This window comes from Simochromis diagramma, unplaced genomic scaffold, assembly GCF_900408965.1.
Source record: "Simochromis diagramma unplaced genomic scaffold, fSimDia1.1 OVJJ01000603.1, whole genome shotgun sequence".
In the NCBI taxonomy this organism is placed as follows: Eukaryota; Metazoa; Chordata; class Actinopteri; order Cichliformes; family Cichlidae; genus Simochromis; species Simochromis diagramma.
This window is the reverse complement of record NW_024387414.1, coordinates 1,022,144-1,046,008: the sequence shown is the minus strand read 5'-3', so window position 1 is coordinate 1,046,008 and position 23,865 is coordinate 1,022,144. Positions and strand designations below refer to the sequence as shown.

General features: G+C 49.3%; 5 protein-coding genes across 9 annotated transcripts; 2 read left to right on the top strand and 3 right to left on the bottom strand.

Moving 5' to 3' along the window:
* On the bottom strand, nt 1-1,361 carry LOC120721236 (protein C19orf12 homolog). The gene is made up of 2 exons (XM_040011432.1): nt 1,274-1,361; nt 1-239 (listed from the first exon to the last, which is right to left on the bottom strand). Exons 1-2 carry the CDS (start codon nt 1,359-1,361, stop codon nt 1-3), a joined length of 327 nt encoding a protein of 108 aa, XP_039867366.1.
* A 3,597-nt stretch (nt 1,362-4,958) lies between these two features.
* Nucleotides 4,959-10,307, bottom strand: LOC120721350 (protein C19orf12 homolog). Of its 2 annotated transcripts, XM_040011618.1 has the most exons (4): nt 9,100-10,123; nt 8,793-8,903; nt 6,670-6,855; nt 4,959-5,693 (listed from the first exon to the last, which is right to left on the bottom strand). In XM_040011618.1, the coding sequence occupies exons 3-4, from the start codon at nt 6,827-6,829 to the stop codon at nt 5,428-5,430; spliced, it is 426 nt and encodes a 141-aa protein (XP_039867552.1). In that variant the 5' UTR covers nt 6,830-6,855; nt 8,793-8,903; nt 9,100-10,123; the 3' UTR covers nt 4,959-5,427. The 2 variants fall into 2 exon arrangements, with proteins under 2 accessions (XP_039867552.1, XP_039867553.1); XM_040011619.1 differs by lacking the exons at nt 8,793-8,903; nt 9,100-10,123 and adding an exon at nt 10,198-10,307.
* Nucleotides 10,308-10,390: 83 nt separating this feature from the next.
* Nucleotides 10,391-11,900, top strand: si:ch211-260e23.9. 3 transcript variants are annotated; one of them, XM_040011614.1, is made up of 4 exons: nt 10,391-10,513; nt 11,044-11,187; nt 11,262-11,406; nt 11,525-11,900. In XM_040011614.1, exons 2-4 carry the CDS (start codon nt 11,064-11,066, stop codon nt 11,751-11,753), a joined length of 498 nt encoding a protein of 165 aa, XP_039867548.1. In that variant the 5' UTR covers nt 10,391-10,513; nt 11,044-11,063; the 3' UTR covers nt 11,754-11,900. The 3 variants fall into 3 exon arrangements, with proteins under 3 accessions (XP_039867548.1, XP_039867551.1, XP_039867550.1); XM_040011617.1 differs by lacking the exon at nt 10,391-10,513 and adding an exon at nt 10,544-10,648; XM_040011616.1 differs by lacking the exon at nt 10,391-10,513 and adding an exon at nt 10,679-10,792.
* Nucleotides 11,004-17,582, bottom strand: zgc:162297 (uncharacterized protein LOC555865 homolog). The gene is made up of 6 exons (XM_040011613.1): nt 16,506-17,582; nt 15,438-15,520; nt 15,169-15,349; nt 14,931-15,081; nt 14,300-14,427; nt 11,004-12,382 (listed from the first exon to the last, which is right to left on the bottom strand). Exons 1-6 carry the CDS (start codon nt 16,723-16,725, stop codon nt 12,192-12,194), a joined length of 954 nt encoding a protein of 317 aa, XP_039867547.1. The 5' UTR covers nt 16,726-17,582; the 3' UTR covers nt 11,004-12,191.
* Nucleotides 17,583-18,074: 492 nt separating this feature from the next.
* Nucleotides 18,075-23,627, top strand: ccne1 (cyclin E1). Of its 2 annotated transcripts, none has more exons than XM_040011612.1 (12): nt 18,075-18,160; nt 19,213-19,263; nt 19,434-19,521; nt 19,932-19,994; nt 20,097-20,263; nt 20,374-20,509; nt 20,777-20,923; nt 21,013-21,108; nt 21,720-21,854; nt 21,972-22,083; nt 22,169-22,326; nt 23,138-23,627. In XM_040011612.1, exons 2-12 carry the CDS (start codon nt 19,250-19,252, stop codon nt 23,306-23,308), a joined length of 1,287 nt encoding a protein of 428 aa, XP_039867546.1. In that variant the 5' UTR covers nt 18,075-18,160; nt 19,213-19,249; the 3' UTR covers nt 23,309-23,627. The 2 variants fall into 2 exon arrangements, with proteins under 2 accessions (XP_039867546.1, XP_039867545.1); XM_040011611.1 differs by lacking the exon at nt 18,075-18,160 and adding an exon at nt 18,292-18,744.
* Nucleotides 23,628-23,865: the final 238 nt, after the last annotated feature.

Sequence of the window (23,865 nt, the reverse complement as noted above, 5' to 3'; positions counted from 1 at the left end):
TCAGGTTAAAGTTTTCACCCTGCGCTGTAACTCATCAATGATTGCTTTCTTGAGAGGAATGTCTTTCATCACATAATCAACGAGGCCCTCTACAGTTTCCCATTTCAGATGAACTAAAATAGCCATGACTGATTTAAGGAGCTCGTCCAATTGAGCAGGAGGCATCTCGCGCAGGATCTGAGGCAGAGGCTTGAAATCGTCACTGGTCTTCCAGCTGTAGATGACTCCGATGGCTGCACCTGGAAGACAAGAGGGTGGATGGAGAGTCACATATGTTGCTTTAGGAGCTGTTTCTCTTCATTCCTCACCATGGAAATGGCCGCTGTGTTGACTCGTGTTATATTTTTGACGGATTATTTGAATAAAGTTTCCAGTTAGAAATATTTCTGCCTGTCTTGAAGAGGAGACTGAGAGTAAATTATATCTGATGGGACTGAGGTTCAAGTTCATCGCATGACTGCTAAAATGCTTCGGTCCCCTCAACTCCACAAAGCTTCAAAGAATTTTCACTTCATTGCAACTTATGTGTTGGTTTGGTTCAACAGTTTCCAGTTTCCCAGCAGAGAGCAGAGTGATGGAGACTCAAAGTTTACCGCTCACAGTTTGCTCATCTGCACTTAAATGGACTGTAGGAGCCATAATTGAATGTATTGAATTTTGATGATCACTGGGTTTTTATTTGTTTGGTTGTTATGGGAGTCACGTGGGCGCTAGCGGTGACATAAATGGGCGTTGTCAGTCTGTCATTCACTGGTTTTGATTTTGACAGAGAGGAGGGCTGGGTAGCCGTAGTTTTTGTTGGCCGCTGCACAACATGTTTTGCCTTGTTACATTAGAGCCTGTGACGTTGTAAGAGTCTGAATCAGGAGCCGATGACATTACTCTGTAAACTCTCAAAGCACTTTAATAAACAAGCAAACAATTCCACCTCTCGCATTATTGTGTAAAGTTGACAGCGCGTCAGGCAAATAGGCAGGCTCCATCCCCGGCCTCTAGCGACTGTGGAAGTCGCTACATGGACAAAAAGTTCACGTACAGCAGTTTATGTTTTTGAAGTTCAGAAGTTAAAGCTGTGTGAGGGATCGTTTCCTCCCAATTCCACATACCTATAGATTTTTTTAACATGGCAGTCTATCAGTCCAATAACCCAATAAAAAAAAAACTGATTGATTTTGTCCAAGCTCTCACTGTGTCCTCGATTCTTTCGTTTCATTTGGCCCGATCATCAGCTGCTTTAATGTCTGCTTCACAAATGGATAATTGATGTACTCACCCACAGCAAAGCCCGGAGGTCCACCAACCAGCCCACCAACAACCGCACATCCTCCGGTCTTAATTCCTCCTTTCACCGAGTTCTTCATGGTGACCTTGAGATCTGGCTCAGACCATAATTTGTCGAGCAGTTGTTGGAGATCTTTTTTTATTTTGTCGTCCATCTTACTGATGAAGTATTTGGGTAAAATTCTCCGTCAGTTTCTGCCTGGATGTAACTGTGATGTAATTTTACTGTCAGAACAAATTCAGTTTTATTCATAAAGCAGCAAATCACATCAGGCCTGTAAGGTCCAAGCAGCAGACGCTCAGTATAATATTTAATCAGAAGAGAAATATTCAGATTTATTTGTAATCATTGATAATATTTTTGACTGTTAAGTTGATTCATGTCGCGAACTTTTAAAAAACACTCCTGACTCGTCCACAGGAGTGAAAGTTAAAATAAGCTAATATAGATGACATGGATCAGCTGGTGCGATCAACAATGACTGATCAAGTTTAAGTGACAAGTAGCAGAAAGACAGAAAAGCTGTAATGATCTATGTTTCTTACCTTTGCTGTCCTGAGAGGAATGAAGCACGAGCACAAACACACACCTTTATAGCAGGTGTGTGTTTGTGTGTGAGGTGTCAGTGTGTGAGTTTCAGTTTCATTATTTCCATCATACAACTATAAATACTGCAATACTTTCATCAGTGACTGCAAAATGTCTGAAATGATTTGAAGTTTTGTAGTTTGAGCTCAGGAGCTCTGTTGGCCTCTTGGCTGCCCCTCCCTCAGCCTCCACTCCAGGTGCTGCTCATGAGCATCGTCTGGTTGTTGGGTTCCTCTCCAGCGTTGCAGGGTCTTTACAGCCTTACAGTTTAAAGCTGCTGGAGGCGACTGCAGTTGTGAATTGGTGCCGTGGAGTAAAAGTGAAATGAATTTAAAGTTACAGATAAGCACAGATGTGTGCTCAGCTGGATTTCAGCTTCACACCAGGGTCTAAATCCACACACTTCTGTCGCGCTGACACAAAAACACCTTTTATTCTTCACTTTTTGCTGAATGTTACTGGAGCGGTTTGTCTCGTCTCAGTTTGACAGAAGGATCCAGCACCATCACTCCGCCCTGACATCACTGATGTCGGCTATTGTCTCTGTGAATGCTGGAAGAACACACTGGGAATTTTTCACTCGCAGACGTCTGCTTTTGTTTGTGGGCTCATTCCGGAGACCAGGTTCAGGTAAATATCTGAGGGTTTTCATCCTGAGATGAAACTCCAGGTTTCTGTTCAGGAACAAGAGCTGACCTAAACTCATCAGCGTCTGAAGAGTAAAGCCGAAACTGAAGGTCCTTAAACCTGCATTCTTTTTAATGGTCAGCAGGGGCGGTGGATAGCACGGCACATGGTTAGAATAAGAGGCTGGAGGCACAGAGAGCCAGTGCTGATGAACACAAATAAATGATGCAGCTCAGCGGGGGAGATGGATTCAACAGCAGCCTCTGATGGTAACTCTTACAGACTGCTGCGCACAGCCCGGCTTCTTTCACTACAAATGTTGGATGAACACGATCAGAGCCGACTGAAGACTCCGATCGGCTCTTCTGGAACAGAAACAGAAAGAATCTGATAAACCTGCTTTCTGGAGCAGCGCCTGGCATTTACCGGAAACCTGAAGCTCACTCGCCTTCATATTAAACAAGCAAACAAAAACTTTAAGCTCTGACTTGGTGACCAGCATTTTGTTTAGTTCATTCATTCACTGACTAACAGATGAGTTGGTATCATAATCGTTTTTGAGACAATAAGAAATGAAAGTACCCTGATCGAGTCACATCTGTGCCGTGTGCTTCTGAACTGTAGGTGTTTACGGCGTCTCGGTGCTTCCAACCGACGCTCCACCTGTGTGATCACGTTACCCACTCTGTGAGGTTTAAGGACCCTGCCAGTGTTCATTAGTGTCTTAATATAAACCCATTTACCATATTAGCACATCGGTTTCATTTCTTCAGAACGTTACTGGACTGGTTTATCTCATGTTACTCGTACAAACCAAACCGGACCCTTAACACCGGAACAACTGTCACATGTTAGGAATTTTCACTTTCAATGTGAAACGATATTTCACGCCAGCCGACACCTTCGGTTGGATACTTCTTTAGCTTTATACGCACGTCTTTCAGGACTGGGTTTAATGATGTCACAGTGAGACTCCAGGTGCAGCAGTGCAGAGGAACACCTGAGATCCTGAACCCTGAAGCTCACCTACACATAAGTATGAACTTTGGACTTTTACAGTGCAAAGCCAGAGACGCTCCCGTACTATTACTTTGTCATTTTAATGTTGTGTCATAACAGCAAAGCTGTGTCAGGTAAATCACTCCTCCAGTTTAAATGAGCCGCACTGACAGAAGCAGGGATTGGTGCTTTGTGGCCTGTGAGGCCGGGTCAGGACAGGTGTGCCCACCTGTTGGTGCCATACTCTACACCCTTCTGCTGCTGATCAGTGTGCTGTGACCCTTAAGCTGTGATAACCTTTGCATTAAGATATGTGGTCCAGTATTAAAGATGAACAGTCCATAAATATCTTTGTTGGGTCCACGTGACACTAATTCTCTGCAACAGCTACAAGAGCATCTTCTGTGCAAACTGACGTGGGTCCAGTTTACCTTTCACCTCACTAAGAACACGATCTCTTCTTTAAAGCTATTCATTGCAATGGGTGTGTTTTTGGTACAGGACCTTATGAGGACGCCCAGGCTACGAGACCAGCGTGGACCATAAGAGATTTGGGACTGGTGTCTAAAGACAAAGCTAAGCTCTTTCCTACACTCCCACAATCCTACCAGTTAATCCATCAGGCTACCTGCTTCTGTAATACTGACCTTTCTAAAGGTTCCTCCCTGCTCAGACACAAGCAGCTCCATAATGTAGCTCTGTTACCTACTGAAGTCAATATTCCAGCTGCACAGCTTCATAGGAAGCGAGTCAGCTGAAAACATCTGGAGCATCAGCAACAGGACGCAGCAGAGCCAGGACTGCTGCCCTCCTCAGCTCACAGACCATCACAGGCTGATGTTGAAGAAGAGGAAGCATGGAGCTGTCCCACTTTACAGATGTGTCGCTGCCATCAGAGTTTCTCATTTTAAACATTTGATGTGTTTTCTCTCTTCTACTCAGAATAAAATCCGAGTTTATGAGATTTGGTAGAAGCTGATTTATGATTTGGTGAAAATTGGGTCAAAGTCAACCAAATATGAAGATCAGTAAAAACTTTATATTGCCCACAATTTTTTATAGATTCATCAAATTTCACAACAACATACCAGGTCTTCCTCGACAGACACGAGTACCAAGGTTGGCTAAGCCCAAGGTCAATGTTGACCTTTCAATTCAATTTTATTTATACAGATCACAACAACAGTCGCCTCAAGCTGCTTCATACTGTCAGGTCGACCCTACAATAACACACACAGAGAAACCCAACAATCATATGACCCCCTATGAGCAGCACTTTGGCGACAGTGGGAAGGAAAAACTCCCTTTTAACAGGAAGAAACCTCCAGCAGAACCAGGCTCAGGGAGGGGCGGGGCCATCTGCTGTGATTGGTTGGAGAGAGAGAAGGAAGACAGGATAAAGACATGCTGTGGAAGAGAGACAGAGATTAAATAAGTAGTATGAGTGACAGGCGACGCAGAGAGCTGTACAACACAGTTTTTATTTGTCCAATGCAACGTCCTGCAGTGTCACAATGATGTCATAACACGCTGCAGTAAAAACATGATAAAAAACAGAGGTGTAGTACCAGCCCTCGGCCTTCGGGGGGAGTAATCATTTTACAGCGTACCAGCTGAGGTCGTCGCTGAGCTGTCAGTCATCAAAGCTGTCAGTCATCAAAGCTGTCAGTCATCAAAGCTGCTGAACACATATTGAATGAAAAGCTTGAAATCTGAGAGCAGGAGCACTCTAAAAAGACCCTGATGCAGATTGTGCGAATGAGCAGATTTTCTAATCCAGATTAAATTACACGCTGGTCCCATTCAGGGATTAAAAAAGCCAAAGTAACAAAGACATCAGTGCTGCACAAACATTACTGAGAACTTCGTCTGTGTGAGCTGCGAGACGTCCGTGATTCAGTTCAAAGGTCAGGTCCACGTGGAACCATCCCTCAGTCCTTGTAGCACACCTCCGCTCTCAGCTCCTTGGTGACGTAGCTAATTAAGGCAGCGGCGACCTGCTGCTGGAGGGTGGAGTTCCCCATCACGAGCGAGACGAGCTGGGCCGCGTCCGTCCAGTTCAGGTTCCCCAAGATGGCCGTGATGGACTCGTAGAGCTGCTTCTGATGCGGGGGAGGCAGCTCCATCAGGATCTGAGGCAGAGGTCTGAACTGCCCGCTGGTCAGCCAGCTGCCCAGGAGACCGCCGACGGTGCCGCCTGACAGAGACGCAGAAGAAGAACACCAGCGCGTCAGAGGCGCACACACAGGCGTAAACAGGCTTAAGTAACAGCTGTGGCCGAGGTCAGCGACGTCCAACTTTAAACGTCTAAAGCTTTAAACACAGGCTGTTCACATCAATACATTTATTGATTGATTATATTATATCTATTATGGAAAAGATCAGAGCGTGTTAAGGCGTGTGCTTTCAGGCCATGCATGTGAGCACCTGTGAGGACATAAAGCCTCCTGGTGGACAAACTTGTGACTCCCTTGTTGAATTATGGGCTTCGCCAGAGTTTCAGAAAACTTGACCTCTGACCTTGACCTCTTATCAAATGAGATGTTAGTACACGCACCGTGCTGTGAACTTTAAACTCTGCGTCGCCTCGTTCTCAAGTTATCAGATTTACAAACTTTGGTGACCAAAGTGCGTCTGTGTTTCCATCAATGCAAACGACTAAATTCAGCGTGTGGCTAAAAATAATCGTCACACAGTGAATCAGGTAAACTCGCTCATGTGAAACGGCTCTGCCTTCACTGAGGTCGTTTACCTGTTCGTTCACACAGGTGTGCTTTAACTCTCCTGTCGGCCACACAAAGCGATTTACATAATGCCAGAGGCCTTTCAAGATGGCTGCTGTGTGGGGAGGACTTTGCTGGTCCAGGTTACTGAGGCTGCCCGCGTGACGATCACTGCAGCAACTAAAGCCTCCAAACTTCTTCTTACCTGCAGTTACTGCAGAGGACTCGAACCTGCTCGTGTTTACTGCCTTCTACCACAAAAAGCACAAATCCTCAGAGCGTGTTATTACTCTGACAGCTGTGGCAAACACGCAGCCTCGTCCACAGTCAGGTTTAAACCGACAAACTCAAACCCAGCGTCCTCCTCGGGCCTCTGTTTCCTTTTATGTCTTTTTATCTCCTTCTGCTGAATCAGCAGATTTAATTCCTCCTCCTTCTTCTTCTACTTACCGACAGCGATCCCCGGAGGTCCGCCGAGCAGCCCGCCCACAAACGCAGATCCTCCCACCACCATCGCCCCTTTGGTGGAGTTCTTCACGGCGACCTTGATCTCCTCGTGAGCCGACACTTCACAGCACAAACGCATGACGTCGTCCATCCGGGTGGGCATCTCTGCGACTCCACGTGGTGTCTTTCCTGAAAACAAGGTTCAAAAATGAAGATGAGTGTAAGTTGTTATTCCTTACACAGCGACGCACACCTGGGACAGGTGAGCTGCCAGCGTCAGTTTCACAGGTAAATCTGCTCTTAGCGTGTCGCAGCTGTCACATCTTTAATCGCATTTCTGTGGTTGCTGCATCATTGATGCAACAGTGTGTGAGCTCCGTGAGAGAGGCAGCGGTGACTAACGTCACACACAGCGTGTCACATGTGGAGCAGGGAAATTATTTTACTGCTATTGTTAAATAATCATCATCATTACTATTGCATTAATAATATAATCTGCAGCATTGATATTGTATTCAGAGGTTTAAACAGTGTGTCTTTCAGAAAGACTAAGTTGCAGGCTGACTGGAAGTTGCAGGACTGAAACCGAAAGTTATTCTGAGGAGCAGGCTAGACGAGGCTATTTGAATTACTAGGTTATTCAAATTGTCTGTTATACTTTTATATTCTTTTACTAAGCTCTTAGTAGAGGTTCTTGATTAAAACATTTATTCAACATAGTACATGTAGTTTCAGTTAGGTTATTACACATAAGGATGAGCCTCTGGTCTGGTAAAAGGTCAGAAGTGCAACGGGTGAATTGAGAGAACATTTGAGGACGACACACACACACACACACACACACTCAGTTAGAGAGAATCATTTATAGGTGGAAGTTTAATCATGTTTTACTGAGGTTGCAAAAAGCAGTTTGTCGCAGGACTGCTGCTGAGGTGTCAAGATGACAAGCGAGCATCCGGCAGTGACAGGATGCACCTGCTATGAAGACGGAAGACGATGCTCTTTTAAAAACTGTGTTATTGTGGTTTTGTGGTTTTGATTTGACGTATGTCTATATCCTGTCTGTGACGTTAAAGGGGCGTCAGTAAATTTAAGCCCTGACGGTATAAAATATCTGTTCATGCTTTGATTAAGTCGAAGATCAATTGCTGTCTGTGTACAGAATGGTCTTCCCACGCGTGTATTCATTAAAATCATTGTTTGACCAAGATCTTCTGGACCATGGTGGTTTGTACTCTCCTTCCTCAATCTTTGAACCTTAACACACAGTAACACACGCGTGTGCGACACGAGGTCACGTGTGTACTCACTCCGTGTCTATCTGCGACCACACAGACCACCCAACCCGAGCCTACGCTGCTCAGCGGTTGCGATTTTTCTCGCATCTCCTTCTCTTCCACCTCCACCTTTCCCAGCATCCACCTGTGCCAAATGTGCAGCTGTATGATGACGCACGAATAGAAATAACATACAGTAGAAATGCAGCACAGACACAAAAGTGGAAGCAGCACGTCTGACCCTAAAATAAAAACCAGTTTCAGTTTTCCATCAGCTGCTGACTGTGACATGTAACAAAGAAAAGTGAGATTCAAAGAGCAGAGTCTCATCCACCTTCAGCCTGTTTGCATAAAACTGTCACACACACGCCTGAGGCACGGAAAGGACCACAGCTTGGTTCCACTTTTACTTTCCAACGCAGCCTGAAACCATCAGACGGCCTGTAATCATTATAATTACTCGAATAAACCACATCCACGGCCCTGCTGCGTTATCTTTCGTGTTTCTTAGGGGGCTGTCAGAGCTCCGGATTCAGGACAGGCTCCGTGTAAACGCGTCGGGCACAATCACAGCAGTTGGACTTAAATTAGACGGTTTCTGAGCGGAGTTTGGTGGGACGGGCTCGGCAGTGACAGGTGTAGCACACCGGCAAACAAGAAGTAACTACAGAGTCAGGACGTGAACATCAGCTGCTCTGTCTGACTCACAGAGTCGGATAATCTGATCCGGTTGGATTCAACTGCGAACTCGGGACTTTTTTTTTACCGACCACTCAGACTCGTTCCCCTCTCTGTGTGAGGCTGCAGAGGTCAAAGGTCACACAGCTGATCGGGACACATTCTGCTTACCTTCAGTCCGTCACTGTCCGCAAACTGTAGAAACTCTGCTCGACTCTGACAACTTCCGGCTCTGCAGATCAGTGAAGGAGGAAACAAACGAGCCTGTTTGATTCTTCTTCGCTGAACACAAACCGGAGAAACGGAGAGTAAGTAAGTAAGTAAGTAAAATTTATTTATATAGCACTTTTTAAGACAAAAACGCTGTTACAAAGTGCTTCACATAAAAACATGTCAAACAAACAATATTAGAAGAAATATAAAAGCATATCAAACAAGCAATAGTACAATATAAATATAAAATAAGACAACATATTACCCAAATGCCTGTCTAAACAGATGAGTTTTAAGCTGTTTAAGAAGATGGTCCGGTCAGGAACTCACGTTAAAACACTCACGCTCTAATCTCACTCTACTTTTGTTTAACGAACACATGCGCACAAAGTTTGATACGCTCAAAGAGCACATGCGCACTAAACAAGCCGGAGACCGGAGAAACTTCAAACAAAGTTTCTACACGGAGAGTTCTGATTGGTCGCTGCAGCTCGCTACGTCACCCAAGCCTCCACATTGGTCGCTTGAATTCAAAAGAAAAAAGAACTAAATTCTTTCTTCGTGTTTTGAAAGTCAGCTCGGTTCATTTCCAGCATCCTGCCGCGCGCTGTGTTCGTTTCTGTAACCTGTATGTTTGCATATAAGGATTTAGATTGTTTTGATATTGTGGTATATTGTTCATTGTGTTGCTCGTATGTTGTGTTTTAAATTGTTGTGCACTTCGCTCTGTCCTTCACATTTTACTTTATTAAATATTATGACATGATATTTAATTATCTGCTTGTTGTTCTTATTGTATTCATTCTGTTTAGCTTTTACCTCTTTCGGCTGTTTGTTTGGTCGGATGTTACCGAACTTCAGACCAGAGGACGTCTCTGTGTTTTATGTTTGACTCATTTCTTCTTCTTCTGCTGAATCGAAGAAAAATGAAGTAAATCGGACCTCGCTGTCCTCACCTGCAGTACCTGCGGCTGCCACCAGGAGGCGCCGCCCCCTTTGTTTTAATATGTGAAGCGTTTGTTTCATTGAAGCTGCGTCCCACACACGCCCCGAGTGGGGTGAATGTGGGACTCGGGACCTTGTAGCTGTCACAAACATTCATATCTGATCCTGCGTCTGAATCCTGTTTGTCTTGTTTGCTGTCTGAGAGCAGAGGGACTATTTAACCTCCTCGCATCCTTCTAATATCACAGTTTCATAAAGAGAAACAGAGCGCGGTCCAAGCACCGGCACAGCGAGCTGGAGCAGCCTCCGCGTCCATCACTGACATGTTTACATTTATGCTATTTGCATCTTTATTTCACGCTTTCTTCCTATTTTTACTTCCTGTTGCGTCACACTGCCACAAAGACGTTACCCTCATCCGTGTTTGTGATTGCTGAGCTCCAGATAGCTGAGCGCTAACCCAGCGAGCTGATAACCTGCTTCCGGTGACCTCTGACCCTGACCGGTACGCTGAGGAGTGACCTCAGGCCTGCCGGGAGGATCGGGGCAGGGGGCGGGGCTTTGTTTGTTTACGTGTGATGCAGTGAGATACGCTCCACCTGATTGGGTGGATTTTGGTGACGTTTGAGGCGGCGGGGGAGGAGCCTGTGTGAGATAAACAACCTGTGGATGAAAACAAGCACAGAGAGAACCGGAAGTTTCAAAGCAGCGAAAACATCGACTTATCGGAGCAGGTGGGTCTGAATCTTTAGTTACACCCACGCGTGACCTTTGACCTGCACGCGGTTAGTGTTAGAGTCTCTGTTCCGCCGTACCTGAGCACGGGCAGGGTGCTTGTTCCAGCTGGAGGTACACGGAGTCCTGCCGAGGTCTGTTTCTCACACACACACGCACGCACAGAGGCGCGTGTCTGTTAGTGAGTGCGTGCACTTCTGTTGTGTTTCACGCGCAGATGTTTCTGTAAACATGATGAAGCTGAGGGTCACGTGATGAAGCGGAGCTGCAGTCAACATGTGAGCAGGACAAACACACACAGGAATAACGGTTCTCAGTTTAATAGAAAATAAAGTTTTATTATTTTAAGATCTTACAAACTGCTGTTGAGCAGTAATGTGGAAACAGGAGGTGAAAGGTCACGACCCGGCTTCCTGTCTTTGTGGAACATCACCTGGGGTCAAGCTGCTCAGGTTTCTGAGGCCTCGGCGTCATGAGGGAAGCTTTTTACCTGTGATGATCTCACCTGTGTGCTGCTCTTCATCCACAGGTGCTGTCAGAAACGTCGGGATGATCGGAAAGATTCTTGCTCAGCTTATCGGGAATGCCAGCGAGGACCTGGAGTCAGCAGGAGAAGAACACGAGACGCTGCAGGAGTTCGAGGACGAGGGCTGGGTCATCGTTAACCTGCCAGGTGAGAAAGTCAACCTGCTTCAGGTGTACACGCTGCAGCGCCGATGCTTCTAAACATCTCTGATCCTCATGCAGAGGACGGGCTTCTGTCGGCTCCAGACGGGGACCTCCTCGAGAACCTGCTGATCGAACACCCGAGCATGTCCGTCTACCAGATGAGACGCGGGGTGGGTGGAGCCGAGGAGGAGGAGCCGGGCTCTGATGAAGAGGAAACCTCAAGGTTATGATGCTGACGATGCTTTCATTCAGATAATCTGAAACCAGTTTTACAAACACAGAAGAAGACAGCAGGGCAGGTGGGCGGGGTTTATAATGTGGCTTCCTGTGTGTCTCTCCAGGCCTGTGGCGGTAAGGCGGCATGTATCCTGGCGTCTCGCCGCCTGGGGGCTTCCTCTGCCGTACAACATCCAGCTGCCGGCGGCGCAGCGTGCCAGGAGCCGTGCTGAAGGCAGGAAGCTGAGCCGCGGCGCCCTTCACAGGCAGAACCTCACCAAGACACGCTTCTGCCCTGCAGAGCGGCGCTACGGACACTTCAAGCAGCCCTGCCAGCGTCTCTACAACTACTGACTCCGATATCGGCGCCGCTCAGGCTTCACCTCGCCGTTACATCACGTGACATTCACCACTTCCTGTGCAGTAATCAAACAGCTGAAAGAACCACACGTTTTTCATTCTTCTGTAAACTTTATTGTCAGCAGGGCGAGCGCCGCGCGGCAGAACAGTCACTGCTCAGATTAATGTTGATGATGTCAGAGCTTCGTGCTCTGTCGCCGCGTTCAAATCTGTCATTTTGGCGGCTTCGCTCTTCTTCTGCGTGTTAAAGTGTGTGATGAGTTGACCTCTTGACCTTTGCAGCGCTCCTGCTGCTTTTCTACTTTTTATTTGACACAAATGTGAGATTTTAATTTTTATTTGTGTGTATTTATAAAATGTTTTAAAAAGCAAAATAAAGTTTTTGAGATTTTCTAAAGCTGCGGTCTGCGTGTCTTCATGGTGGGGGCTCGTTCACTGCCGGAGCTTCCGGATTTTTCCCATGAACCTCTTCACCTGCTGCACGTCCACCTCGTTGGCCCAGTGCCCGCCCAGCTTAAAGTGGGAGCCCACTATCATCGCGTTTGCATCCAGGTAGCTTTCGACATTGTCATAGGTCACTCCTGAGCCAATCAGCACGGGGATTCCCACAGACTGGGAAACGTCTGGAAAAACAGAGAAAAAAAATCACTTTAATGAATTTCTATTTAAGAACACGTCAGCAGTCGAAAGCTTCTTTTCCCACCGTCCAGCAGCACACGAACGCATCTCAGCCCTCCAGACTTACAAACCCTGAAGTCCACCTGAGGCTGTGAGCAACGAGGTTTAGAATTTGAATTAAATCATTTAGATTTCATTTAAACCTCTGAATATTACAAAGGACTCTAGTAGATCGCTACTAAACGCACTGCAGGCTGGACTCACAGCACAGAGAGGCGTCGGGGTGAGGGCTGCTGTGGTGCTACTTCCTGCCTCTCAGTCGATGTGTGACCCACCCTGATTAGTCTCACCTGGTCACACCTGTTCCCACTCTGATGATCCTTCTGTTCCCTGACACAGTCCGAGTGTTTTCCTGGCTCCGTGTTGGGACTTGGTCTTTGCGCCCTGTCTCTGATACGTTTGCCTCGTTTACTGTCAGCTGTTTGGACCTTGGGTTGAAGCATTGCTAACTAAAACGCAGCCGTTGCTAGCATGCGTGGTTTGTTTATCTCGCCTGGAGCAGCCTCTGCTATATAAACATCATCACCGAGCGCTAACTCCTTGGAGCTCAAAGGTATCTGACTGCATGCTGCGCAGGACCTTTGGGTCGGAGCAGGACAGTGTGTGTGCAAACAGGCTCACTGCATGCATATTCTCTGGCTTCATAATGACTTTGCTCACCTGAGGCGTGCCCTCTCTGACCTGCCAGAGTCTCCTGTCTGTGCGCAGAGGGGTGTGGCAGATATAAGACTGACACATTAGAGTGTGACAGAATATAAAATACACTTCAGACGCCTTCACCACCTGCAGAGCTGCACTCAGTGAACCTCCGCTCACACGCGTGACCTGGTGAATGTGTCTGAACATGACCAGCACCTGTGTGTGTGTGTGTGCGCAGCAGTGGCATGTACAGCACTCAGACTGTTTACAGGGTTGAGTGTCCGGCTGCTATAAATATCCTGGCTGCTGCTGCGAGGACGCGGTGCAGAGTTCAGACTCAGTAACCTGAGCTGATGCAAACCTTACTGACTGATTACTGCAGGATTTATGGTCCTGTGCATGAAGCTGCATGAAGCTGCAGAGCAGCACCTCAACGCTGATTGCTTAAATGTTTTAAACAGGAAATGGACCTACAGATGAGGAAGCACAAAAACATGGCACTCATCAGTAACACCTGAGGGCAGGTATAGCTCTGGGTTTATCTCAGTGAATGTAGGTGGAGCCATGACTTTCATTTCTAAGCTCTCAATAGGAAATGGACTGGTTCTTTTCTACTCTGATCACTTAAAGACACAGAGGGAAAAACGAGTGGATTTATCTCCCACAAACAGCTCAGGTGGGCTTGACCGCCTGCTGTGAGTGTGACATTTAAAATTCGGACTCTTTGGGCGCCGGTTTAGCTCAGTGGTTCGAGTGCGACCCGCGGCCCTCTCTCCCTCGGGGTGAGGGGGACCTCTTCTGGACAAACGGGGTAAAAGCAGGAGGACCTGAGGTGAGGGGGCTTAAAAAATGCCTGATATGTTGTGAAATACTGTTCTGAGAATAAAGTGAAGTGTGCATCCACCCACGCAGCACAGCTGATGAAGACACACCTGAACCCTGCAGAGCCAATCAGCTGTTTCTGTGCTGCATGCAGGTGAATCCTTTCTGCAGCTCTAACAGGAGTCACCTGACCTGAGATTTTAACTTCAGATTTTAATTTCAAAATAAAAATCCTTGTAATGTCTCCTTTTTATATTCTGCAGCGTTAATCTCAGCAGTGACGAGAAGCTGCTAGGATTCTGATTGTAGACGATAAAGTGATAAAATGCAGTGAGTGACGAGAGTCAGGCTAACATCTGGACAGAGTGCGTGTGTGTGTGTGTGCGCGGCAGGGGCGGGACCTCGGAGCTCCTCGGGGTCGGCCTGCAGTCCTGTGGCTGCTCCTGTGATGATGACGCCGTCTGAGAGGAAGAACTCAGCAGCACGCGCCGTCTCTGCGACGCTCACGTCTGACGTCAGGGCGTGAGAGCTGGAAACACACACACACACACACACACACACACACACACACAGGCATGTGTGGATGTTACACACTGGAGATGATAAGTGGTTTGCACTGTAATAAAAATCAAACCTTGTGTGAGGTGTGTGAAAGTTTCATGATTTGCTGCTCAGTGGGGTGGATGCTCCTCCCACAGCAGCAGGTGAGCTGCCCTTCAGTGTGTCTGCAGTAGACACCAGAAGGACACCACAGGGGACCATCAACATGAAAGCCGCAGGTCCAGGCAACATCCAGGACGGCCTAAGAGCTCGCCAAGGTGCTGACACACATTTTAACACCTCTCTCGCCCAGGCTGGCCCCATTAACGTCCCAGTGCCTGAAAGCTCCGCTGTGACAGGCATGAATGACTGTTGGCCGGCCGCTCATCCTGATTATCTGCAGCTGTACTCAGACACAGGAAGTGTTTTCACGTCTTCTTGCATCACTGAGTACTTCATTCTTTACTATAACTGCACAGCAGGTGACCTCACCTGTGCTTCTTCTTGATGTCGGTGAAGATCTGCACGTGCTCAGCTCCGATCTGTTTGCGGTACCGCAGTAACTCCCCGGCGCCGGCGTTCAGGAGGCCTTCGTCTGCCACGTGAGCAAAGACGAAGCCCTCAGCCCTGATGAAGTCCAGGCCTGGAAGCACACAGCGCCGTCACCGTGCTGATCACACGTCCTGCATCTTTCCAAACACATCAACATGAACTGAACGAACAACTGAACCTGAAGCCAGAGCCACAGCCAGAGCCTGCTGATTGGCTGCAGTCAGGATCTGCGCTCCTATAGGCAGGGACGGACAGGCGGCCCTAACGCTGCAGCAGACGGCGGTCATGCAGGCGCTCACCTCGGGGCCCGCGCTCAGAGAGTACGGCACATCGTGCATGTTTTCAACGATCAGTCCATCCTGAAAGACGGGATTGGAGGTTCGGTTAGCGCCTCGCCTGTGCAGACTGCAGAGCTGTGAGGAACGCAAACAACGTGCACAAACGTACAACCCCTGCGTCTCTGTAGATCGCTGCCTCCCGGCACGCCGCCTCGCTGATTTCAGACATTTTCAAAGAGCCCAGTGGGCTACCTGAGGAAGAGGAGGAGCCTGTTATAAAGGGTCTCAATAAGGATGTGGGCACCGATGTGCACATCATGCATGTACAAGAATACGAGCGCAAACTGTGATGTTTTTCTCTGCAGCTCCTCCTACTCAAAGTCACGAGTACACCTGGTGACACAGGACACAACCATGATCACCTGGACGAACAACAAAACACCGCATATTTACAGCGTGTCATTATTTATTCAACACTAAACCAAAACGCAGCGTGTGAGAAACTATCAGCTGCTGCTAATCGATGCAGGTTATTGACTAACTGATCATCAGCGGTGTGAGCGCCTCTGTAAAAGCAGAGCTTTGGTCTGTTTGCAGGGCGACCGTGTTCAGGTGTGTTAACACAATCCCAAAATATTCCTACGAGTGGACGTCCCAGCAAGTTTACCCCAAGGTCAGAGCGTGCAGAAAGTGCGTGTTAGTGTGTGAAAGGTCAAAGGTCATGACAGCAGAAAAAGTGAGAGCAGGCCTTGTTTGGACAGGAGAACGGGGCCGAGGTTCAGGGTTCAGGGTGGGTCATCGTGTGCATCGATGTACTTATTGTGTATTTTGTTGCCGTGTATCTTCGTATGAAGTTAAGGTCGATGGTACTGCTGCGAGTCTCAGCCTGCAAAAGGGATGTTTGATCTCGACTCACATTGTCCTGGTTAAATAAAGTTTAACTGCCCCGTCACAGGGCGACCACACCGGTGTGCGAGGCTGAAATGTTACACGTCTGACTTAATCAAGTTCATGTCTGAGCGCAGCGTACGCAGGAAAATGTCACATATCAGCTAAATCTGAGCCAATCAGAATGTGCGATGTTGTCTTAACCTGATGACGCGCAGGCCCACGCGAAGCTGGACGCCAGCTCACCCTGAAACCACATTTTGCAAACCTCTGTGCTCTTACTGACCTCCCCCTGCCACGACCAAACACTTCACCTGAACCTGGAGGACGCCGACAGGTGGACTGTTACCTGGCAACGCTTTCACGTGAATCATTCCGATAACGACGGATTTTAGACGCCCAAACAGCTCCAAAAACTTCATCCTTCCCTTTCTGTGCAGACGCCACAGAATGAAACCTGTTTGTGTCGTTCTCAGGAGGGGGTCATGTGACTGACCAAAGGTCGACTTTGTTCTGTTCACCAAACAAAAAGAGTATTTCAGCTTCACCGCAGATACGAACACAATCATCTCTGGAACAAGTTTGTTTCTGAATAAAAGAAGTTTCCTGGCTGTGAATCAGGGCCAGCAGGACGTGTTTCATCTATTTAACCTTTACGCTCTCTGAGGAAGCTGAAGTTTAACCATTAATGTTTGTCTGCACTCACCTGGCTCTGGGTTTCCTCTCAGACTCACCTTCCTCCACTTTCACCCACTTATTAAAACTTCTATTCTTCATATAGCAGCAAACCTCGAAGCTCCGTGCCGACCGCAGGAAACTCAAAGCAGTCGTCCTGCACCTGGCAGCTCCATCACCCTCCCTCCTCTGCACATGCTCAAACCATCTCATCCTCTCTGACTCTCAGCTGCTCCTCTGATGGACTCCTCCTTCTCACTCCCAGTGAACGTCTGAACATCTTCAGCTCATCCTCTGCCATCTCCAAACAGCAGAGCTCACTGCTGTCTTTGAACCTTCCCTTTGTCTCGTGCTGCTACCCTTCCGTCACGAATCACCCCTGACATTCATCTCCACCCGCTCCGCCCTGCCTTCCTCACCTCTCTAGTGCACCGTTCATTGCTTTGGGTCCACACCAAGCCTCCTTGTCCTCCTTCCTTTGTCCAGAGGACACTCCCTGCAGTTTCCTCAGCTTTACTTTCCCAGCATCCTTCCTTCCTTCACTCACTTGCTCTTCTTGATGTCCAAAGTCACCCTGCAGTCAACCATCCGATACTGCCCAGCTACATCCTCCCTGACACCACCTCACAGTCTCATATCTCGCTCATATCACACCTTCTGTACCTTCCTCCACCCCTCTGACCTCCACCCTGTGGGGCGTACACACTGACACCCTTCGACCTCACGCTTCATACTGGTGACCTTGCCTGTTACTCCTCACCTCCACAGCACTGCTCAGGCTCCTCCTTCAGGATTACTCCTGCTCCATTTCTCCTCCTGTGATCAGAGCTGTCTGTAAATCACGAGGAAGCCTCGGTGCTTCCCACAGCTCACAGGGATCATCGTGGAAGCCTCCACTGTCCTGACCTGTGCTGCTGTGTTTGTAAATGCAGATGCTGAGCTCTGTTACGGGTCATGTCTCAGCAGCAGGAGGAAGGATGGTACCGATGTGACGTTATTGCATTTCCTGTATAAGCTGGTTATTAAAACCACGGCCTAATGAATTGTCATATTCAGCCTGCAGCAACAACCGTGTGAAGACGCTGTCATGTGATCACGTGACCAGCAGCCACAGATTTGCTGACGTCAAAGGTTGGTTCGCCTCCTGCCACTTTATCAGATTTAATGGTGAAGTTGGGAGCCCGGGGAGGAGTCCTGAGGCGGCTGAGCGGGTCAATCCGTTGCGGTCGGAGGCGGGGCGAGTACGGCAGCCCGCAGTGGACATGTGGGAGGCGATACGCTTCATTTTCCCGCTGAATCACAGCCCGGTCCCGGTGACAGACACTGAAGGTAACGTGCACGGAACCCGCTCGCTCACTTGCTACGTCATTCTGCCTGCTTTGCGTCGTTTTCCGCGTCTTTCTGCGCCGCTTCTGCCTTTGTTTACATCTGACACACAGCCACGCGGTGCCCGAGCGCTTCCGGTCTGCGAAGATCCGCCCCTCGCAGCTGTCAGCGCGGCACTCACGCCCCCATTTTTACCGGCAAAACTAAAAACTCACCGTTTCCTTCACGCTCGCGACCATCCGCGTAGAGTTCAGCCAGCATACCTGCCGCGTGCCCTGCACAGGTGAGCGGCTGAGGTGACGCAGCTCAATGCGGCTGTAAAGCGGCGCAGAGGGTGGAGATTTAGCGCCAACTGGAATCTACGCCTCCTGACGTGGAGCTCATCTGCGCTCTGCGAGGCGCCAGCTCGGAGCAGTTAGCCCGGCCTAAGCTCAGAATCCCGGGCACCGCGAGCAGGAGAGCACCGGAGGACAGAGAGCACACACCTGGAGAACACACTTGGAGAACCTGAGGGGAACCCACTGCGGGGTAAACCTTCTTTTGGAGCTCTCGGCGGAGCAGGGTGAACTTCAAGGGAGGAACTTGAGGTGAGTTTCTGCAGCTGGCTAAAAGTTTGCGTGAGTAGAATTGGGGCTTGATTGCCTGCAGCGTAATGTGACCCAGGCTCCCACGTTAAACCCCCACGGTCTCCGGTCCAGACGTGGACAGCCCCCGGGGGTTCGGCTCTTTGTTGCCCGCTCCGTGTCCGCATCAGGCGGCCATGATGTGCAGCCGGACTCGGTAAAATATCGCTGTTTTCGGTTAACCGAGCCCCGTGGCCGCCTCAGACCAACCTTGCTCGGTGTGGCGTGGATGTCGGGGCAGTTTCCCGGGTCTCCGAGGTCCGGTGGGGGGGCTTTGGGGGCACTTGGAAGCGGCCTGCTGCCCCGCTCTCCGCGCCAGGCTGAGCCGGGCTTTGTCGGGAGGAAGGCGGCTCGGAGTGGGGGTTGGGGCCGCTGTACGTCGCACTTTTACGGCTGTTTAAGTCTAAATTTCAAGTCGTTTGTCGTCCACAGGTTTGCTCCCACGGACGCTTCCACGGCCCCGACTATAATGAGAGGAACACGGTGAGTTTGGCCCACGCAGGAAGAGCCACCAGGAGCTTTAGCCTCACGGGCTAACTAGCCTGTTGTTTCTGGACCGTATGAGCGTTTACCCGTGCTAACCCGGGTTTGTTCGGCTGATTGTGGACATGGCAGCGCTCGCTAACAGCTGCTGTTTGCTTTGCTTGTTTCAGGGAAGACACAGAAGCGAAGAGTGCTCCTGCCGAGGCCCCCAAACACACCACAGTCCGACCGAGGAAGAGGAAGGCAGATGTTGCTATTGTGAGTGTCCTGAAAGGCTGGCAGAGGCTCCAGCAGGGCCCCCCCACACACACACTCTGCTGGGGTGGGTCATTGATGTGTTTTGTCACAAAGAGGGTCACGCAGGGTTCCAACAATGTTGGACATCATATTAGAGCCACAGTGAGGAGAGCTGACAGAAGCAGTGGGCCTTCATCTGAGGCACAGAGCGCGTCTTTAAGCTCAGGTTTTTTGTAACTGCAGCCCGTGGCACCGCCGACAGGTGGATGGTCAGCGGTCACCTGATCCAGCCCTAACTTATTAGCTTTGCCAGGAAGACGGTTTGAAGGCTGATCACCTGACACCAAGGAGTCCACAGGAGGGGCGCCTCCAAATAACAAAAGCATGAGAACGATAACTCCAGGGTTCCTTCTTTTCTGTTTGTTCCTCAGGTTTTACCGGATCTGGATGAGGAGGTAGCAGAGATGACGAAGAAGAAGCAGCGCGAGTGTGAGGTGGGTCTAATTACCTGCAGCGACTCCACGCCCACAGTCTTGGAGGCGTGTGCTCCTCCTCCACCCTTCTTCGACTCTAACCGAGCTCTTCCTGTCTCCCAGCCGGGCTGGAGTCCTGCAGCTGATCGCGTGAGTCCGCAGAGGTGGATCTCCACGCCTGATCAGGAGGAGTGCCCGCTCGTGCCCCTGGTCAACGCCAGCTTTCCTCATTACAGCTTCCACACCACATGTGTGACACCCGTGCACCACGCGCCACTGCCCGCGCTCTGGTGAGTGGTGCTGATGGCTGCTCAGCCCTCAGTGGTCGGGGGTGTTTTCCTTTAATCTGTCACCTGTACCTGTCCCGTGTCAGCGATCTGTTTGACTCTGTGTCTGTCAGCTGGGCCAGTAAGGACGCCGTGTGGAACAACATGCTGGAGAAGGACAAGTCCTACACCAGAGACGTCCACATGATGGACAAACATCCACACCTGCAGCCCAAGATGAGGGCCATCCTCCTGGACTGGCTCATGGAGGTCAGTACTGAGTCTGTGAACCTGCAGCACCACCTGATCTCAGGTGTGTCTATACGTGAGATTTTAGCTTTACGCTAACCTTTAGCTTCAGGCTGCAGGTTTTACTGTGGACGATCCACGGCAGACGCAGCTTGGCGTCCCGGAAACCATGAAATCATTCATCTATGGATAAACAGTAAAGATGCAGTCACCTTAATGCACTCAAGGTGTGTGTGTGTGTGTGTGTGTGTGTGTGTGTGTGTGTGTGTGTGTGTGTGTGTGTGTCAGGTGAGCGAGGTCTATAGGCTGCACAGGGAGACGTACCACCTCGCTCAGGACTACTTTGATCGCTTCATGGCCACCCAGAGGAACGTCCTCAAATCCACGCTGCAGCTCATCGGTATCACCTGCCTGTTCATTGCCGCCAAAGTCGAGGTGGGGAGGGCGGAGCTCTTCGGTACCGTGCGGGTGCTTTGTTGCGGCGTGTCTGCTGCCTTTCTTATCTTTAAATGTTTCTCTCCCAGGAGATGTATCCTCCCAAAGTCCACCAGTTTGCCTACGTGACAGACGAGGCCTGCACAGAAGATGAGATCCTCAGCATGGAGATCATCGTCATGAAGGTAAAACGCACGACCTGCCTCGGCCTTAACCGACCTCTGAGCACACCTGTGTCCTCACCTGTGAGACACGGCCTCTGTGACGTCATCAGGTCTCCTTTGGTTTCTCAGCTGAAGACTCGGTGACAATTTCACTCTTTGGTCCATTTAATTCAGCTCGATTTATGCAGCGTCAAAGGTGCTTTATACGGTCAGGTAAAGACCCCCAGAGAAGCCCCAGCAACCAGACGGTCCTCTATGAGCCAGCACCTGGTGACAGTGGGAAGGAAAAACAGGGAAGAAACCTCCAGGAGAACTGGGCTCAGGAAGGGGCGGAGCCATCTGAGCAGTTTAATGATGCTCATTGTGTTTAAAAAGATCAATTTTAGTCTGAATAAAGTGATCTCGATTCCTTAAATCCTGAATCTATTTTAAATATAAATGTATTTCGCCAGAAACAACAGAATCTCAGGTTAAAGCTCACAAAACTATTTCAACAACCAGCAAACGGCCAAAGCTGTGAACGCATCATTTCGTGATGTCAACAGGAAGTGATGTCATTCTGTCATCGCAGCCCTTAAACCTGCGTCAGATGGGAGTGTTGGGTGTCTAACGTGGACTCGTCTTCTCTCTAGGAGCTGAAGTGGAGCCTGAGCCCACAGACTCCCGTGTCCTGGCTCAATGTTTACATGCAGGTGGCTTACCTGAAGGACGCGGACGAGCTCCTCCTCCCCAGATACCCGCAGGCCACCTTCACGCACATCGCAGAGGTACGCCGTCTGTTACCATAAATGAATTGTGCCGATGTGCTCGGAGACGAGCGTCTCTCGCTGAGGTGGGACCGTCTGTCTCCCGCCGAGTGTCTCTGATGGTGCGTCTGCTTTCAGTTGTTGGACCTGTGCATGCTGGACGTGCGCTGCCTCGAGTTTTCTAACGGCGTTCTCGCTGCTTCGGCGCTCTTTCACTTCTCGTCCCTGGAGCTGGTGGAGAACGTGTCAGGTAAAAATCCTTTTCCACACTTCCTGTTTGTCCCCGCTGGTGTGACTCCACCCCGACTCATCTTCTCCTCCTTCTGTCCGTGCAGCTCTGAAGAGGGTGGAGGTGGAGGAGTGCGTGAGGTGGATGGTGCCGTTTGCGATGGCGCTGCGAGAGGTCGGCAGCTCGCCAATGAAAACGTTCCCGGGAATCTCTGCGGATGACATGCACAACATCCAGACACACGCCCCCTACGTGACCTGGCTGGTAGGTCCAACAGCTGTGTGTGTGTGCGTGTGCGTGCGTGTGTGCGTGCGTGTGTGTGCGTTCATTTCCCCTCACAGTCACCAGTTTGTAACTTTATTGATAAGTTTGTCGCTCCGGGGTACAATCGGCTGTTTTTGACTATTTCACCTTTAAAACGGCTTCTCGCCTTGTTTGGTTTCGTTCTTTCAGGACAACCTCGCGTGTCTCAGTTTACCGTGTTAACACAACTGATCTGAAATCAGACAAACATAAAATCAGACTTTTATTTTTTACTGTAACAAACACAAACATGTTTAAAGAAAATTTTTCATAACTTGAAATGCAAATATAAATTGTAAGTTTTAAAAACTATGCACAAGTTTTGCAAACAAAAAAGTTTTTTGCAGCCATTTACCTAAAAATGCAGCCAAGCATTTTTTTTTATAACCATTTCAAAGTATTTACAGAACAACCAGCTGTTCTGCATCAAATAAGAGTCTCACAAATTTTATTTGTATTTGTGCCGCTCCAAAAAATAGTTTGTCCACTATAAGACAGAGGAGCATTTGTGTGAGCATTTAAAGACAGGATCCAGAAAACTGCTCAGGATTGTTTCCGTTTCCTCCTGAGAGCCGAGGAAAACTTACGTCGTTTTTTCCAGCATGAGTTGCAGCGAGGTTAAGGCCTGAGCGGTCATCGCAGGTGGCAGATAGAGGGCGGAGTTATGTAGACTCCTGGGCGTGTCCCGCAGGTGTCGATGGGGACAGGATGTAGTAAATGTGAAAGGTCCAAACGTGTGCTTTTTCACACGCGTGTTCCTGCTGTGTTACAGGAAAAGGCGTACTCCTACCAGGAGGTGGAGCTGCAGTGTCACGGCGGCTGCCCCGTCCCCTCGGGCGTCTTGACTCCGCCCCTGAGCAGCGAGAAGACCGAAGAGCCGGATCGAGGCGAGGCCACCGTGGTTAAGATCAGAGCCAGCATGGAGTCTCCGCCCCCCCAGTAGCAGAGCGCTGCTGACGCCGGCGGGACGGGAAAGCTCGGCGTGTTGGATTTGAGTTTCAGCTGAGATTAAATTTTTAATTCCAGGGAGGGAAACAGTATTTTGTGCTTTCCAGGAGCTTCTCAGAGCCTCTGTGGGCGCAGCGAGGAGACGCGTCACCGCCATGGGGACGTGCTTAAGCTCCGGTCTGAGCGCGAGCAGAAGAGACTTTGTTTTCATGCTTTTTATTAGTGGTGCTGCTGAACGCTCGGATCAAGTCCAACCACGCCTTTATTTTCTATGCAGAGGCCAAACTGAGGAGACCTTTAGTGCGTGCGTGCGTGCGTGCGAGCGTGCGTGCGAGCGTGCGTGCGAGCGTGCGTGCGTGCGTGCGAGCGTGCGTGCGAGCGTGCTTAAATCTATTAGTGGCCTCATTTGCCCCCAAACTATTTCTAGGGTCGTGTTTGGCTCTACGTGCTGCTATAAAGTGGGCTGAGCATGATGGGAACTGTGTGTGTGTCTGTGTGTGTGTGTGTGTGTGTGCGTGTGTGCGCGCGTGTGTGCGTGTGTGTTCCTTTTTA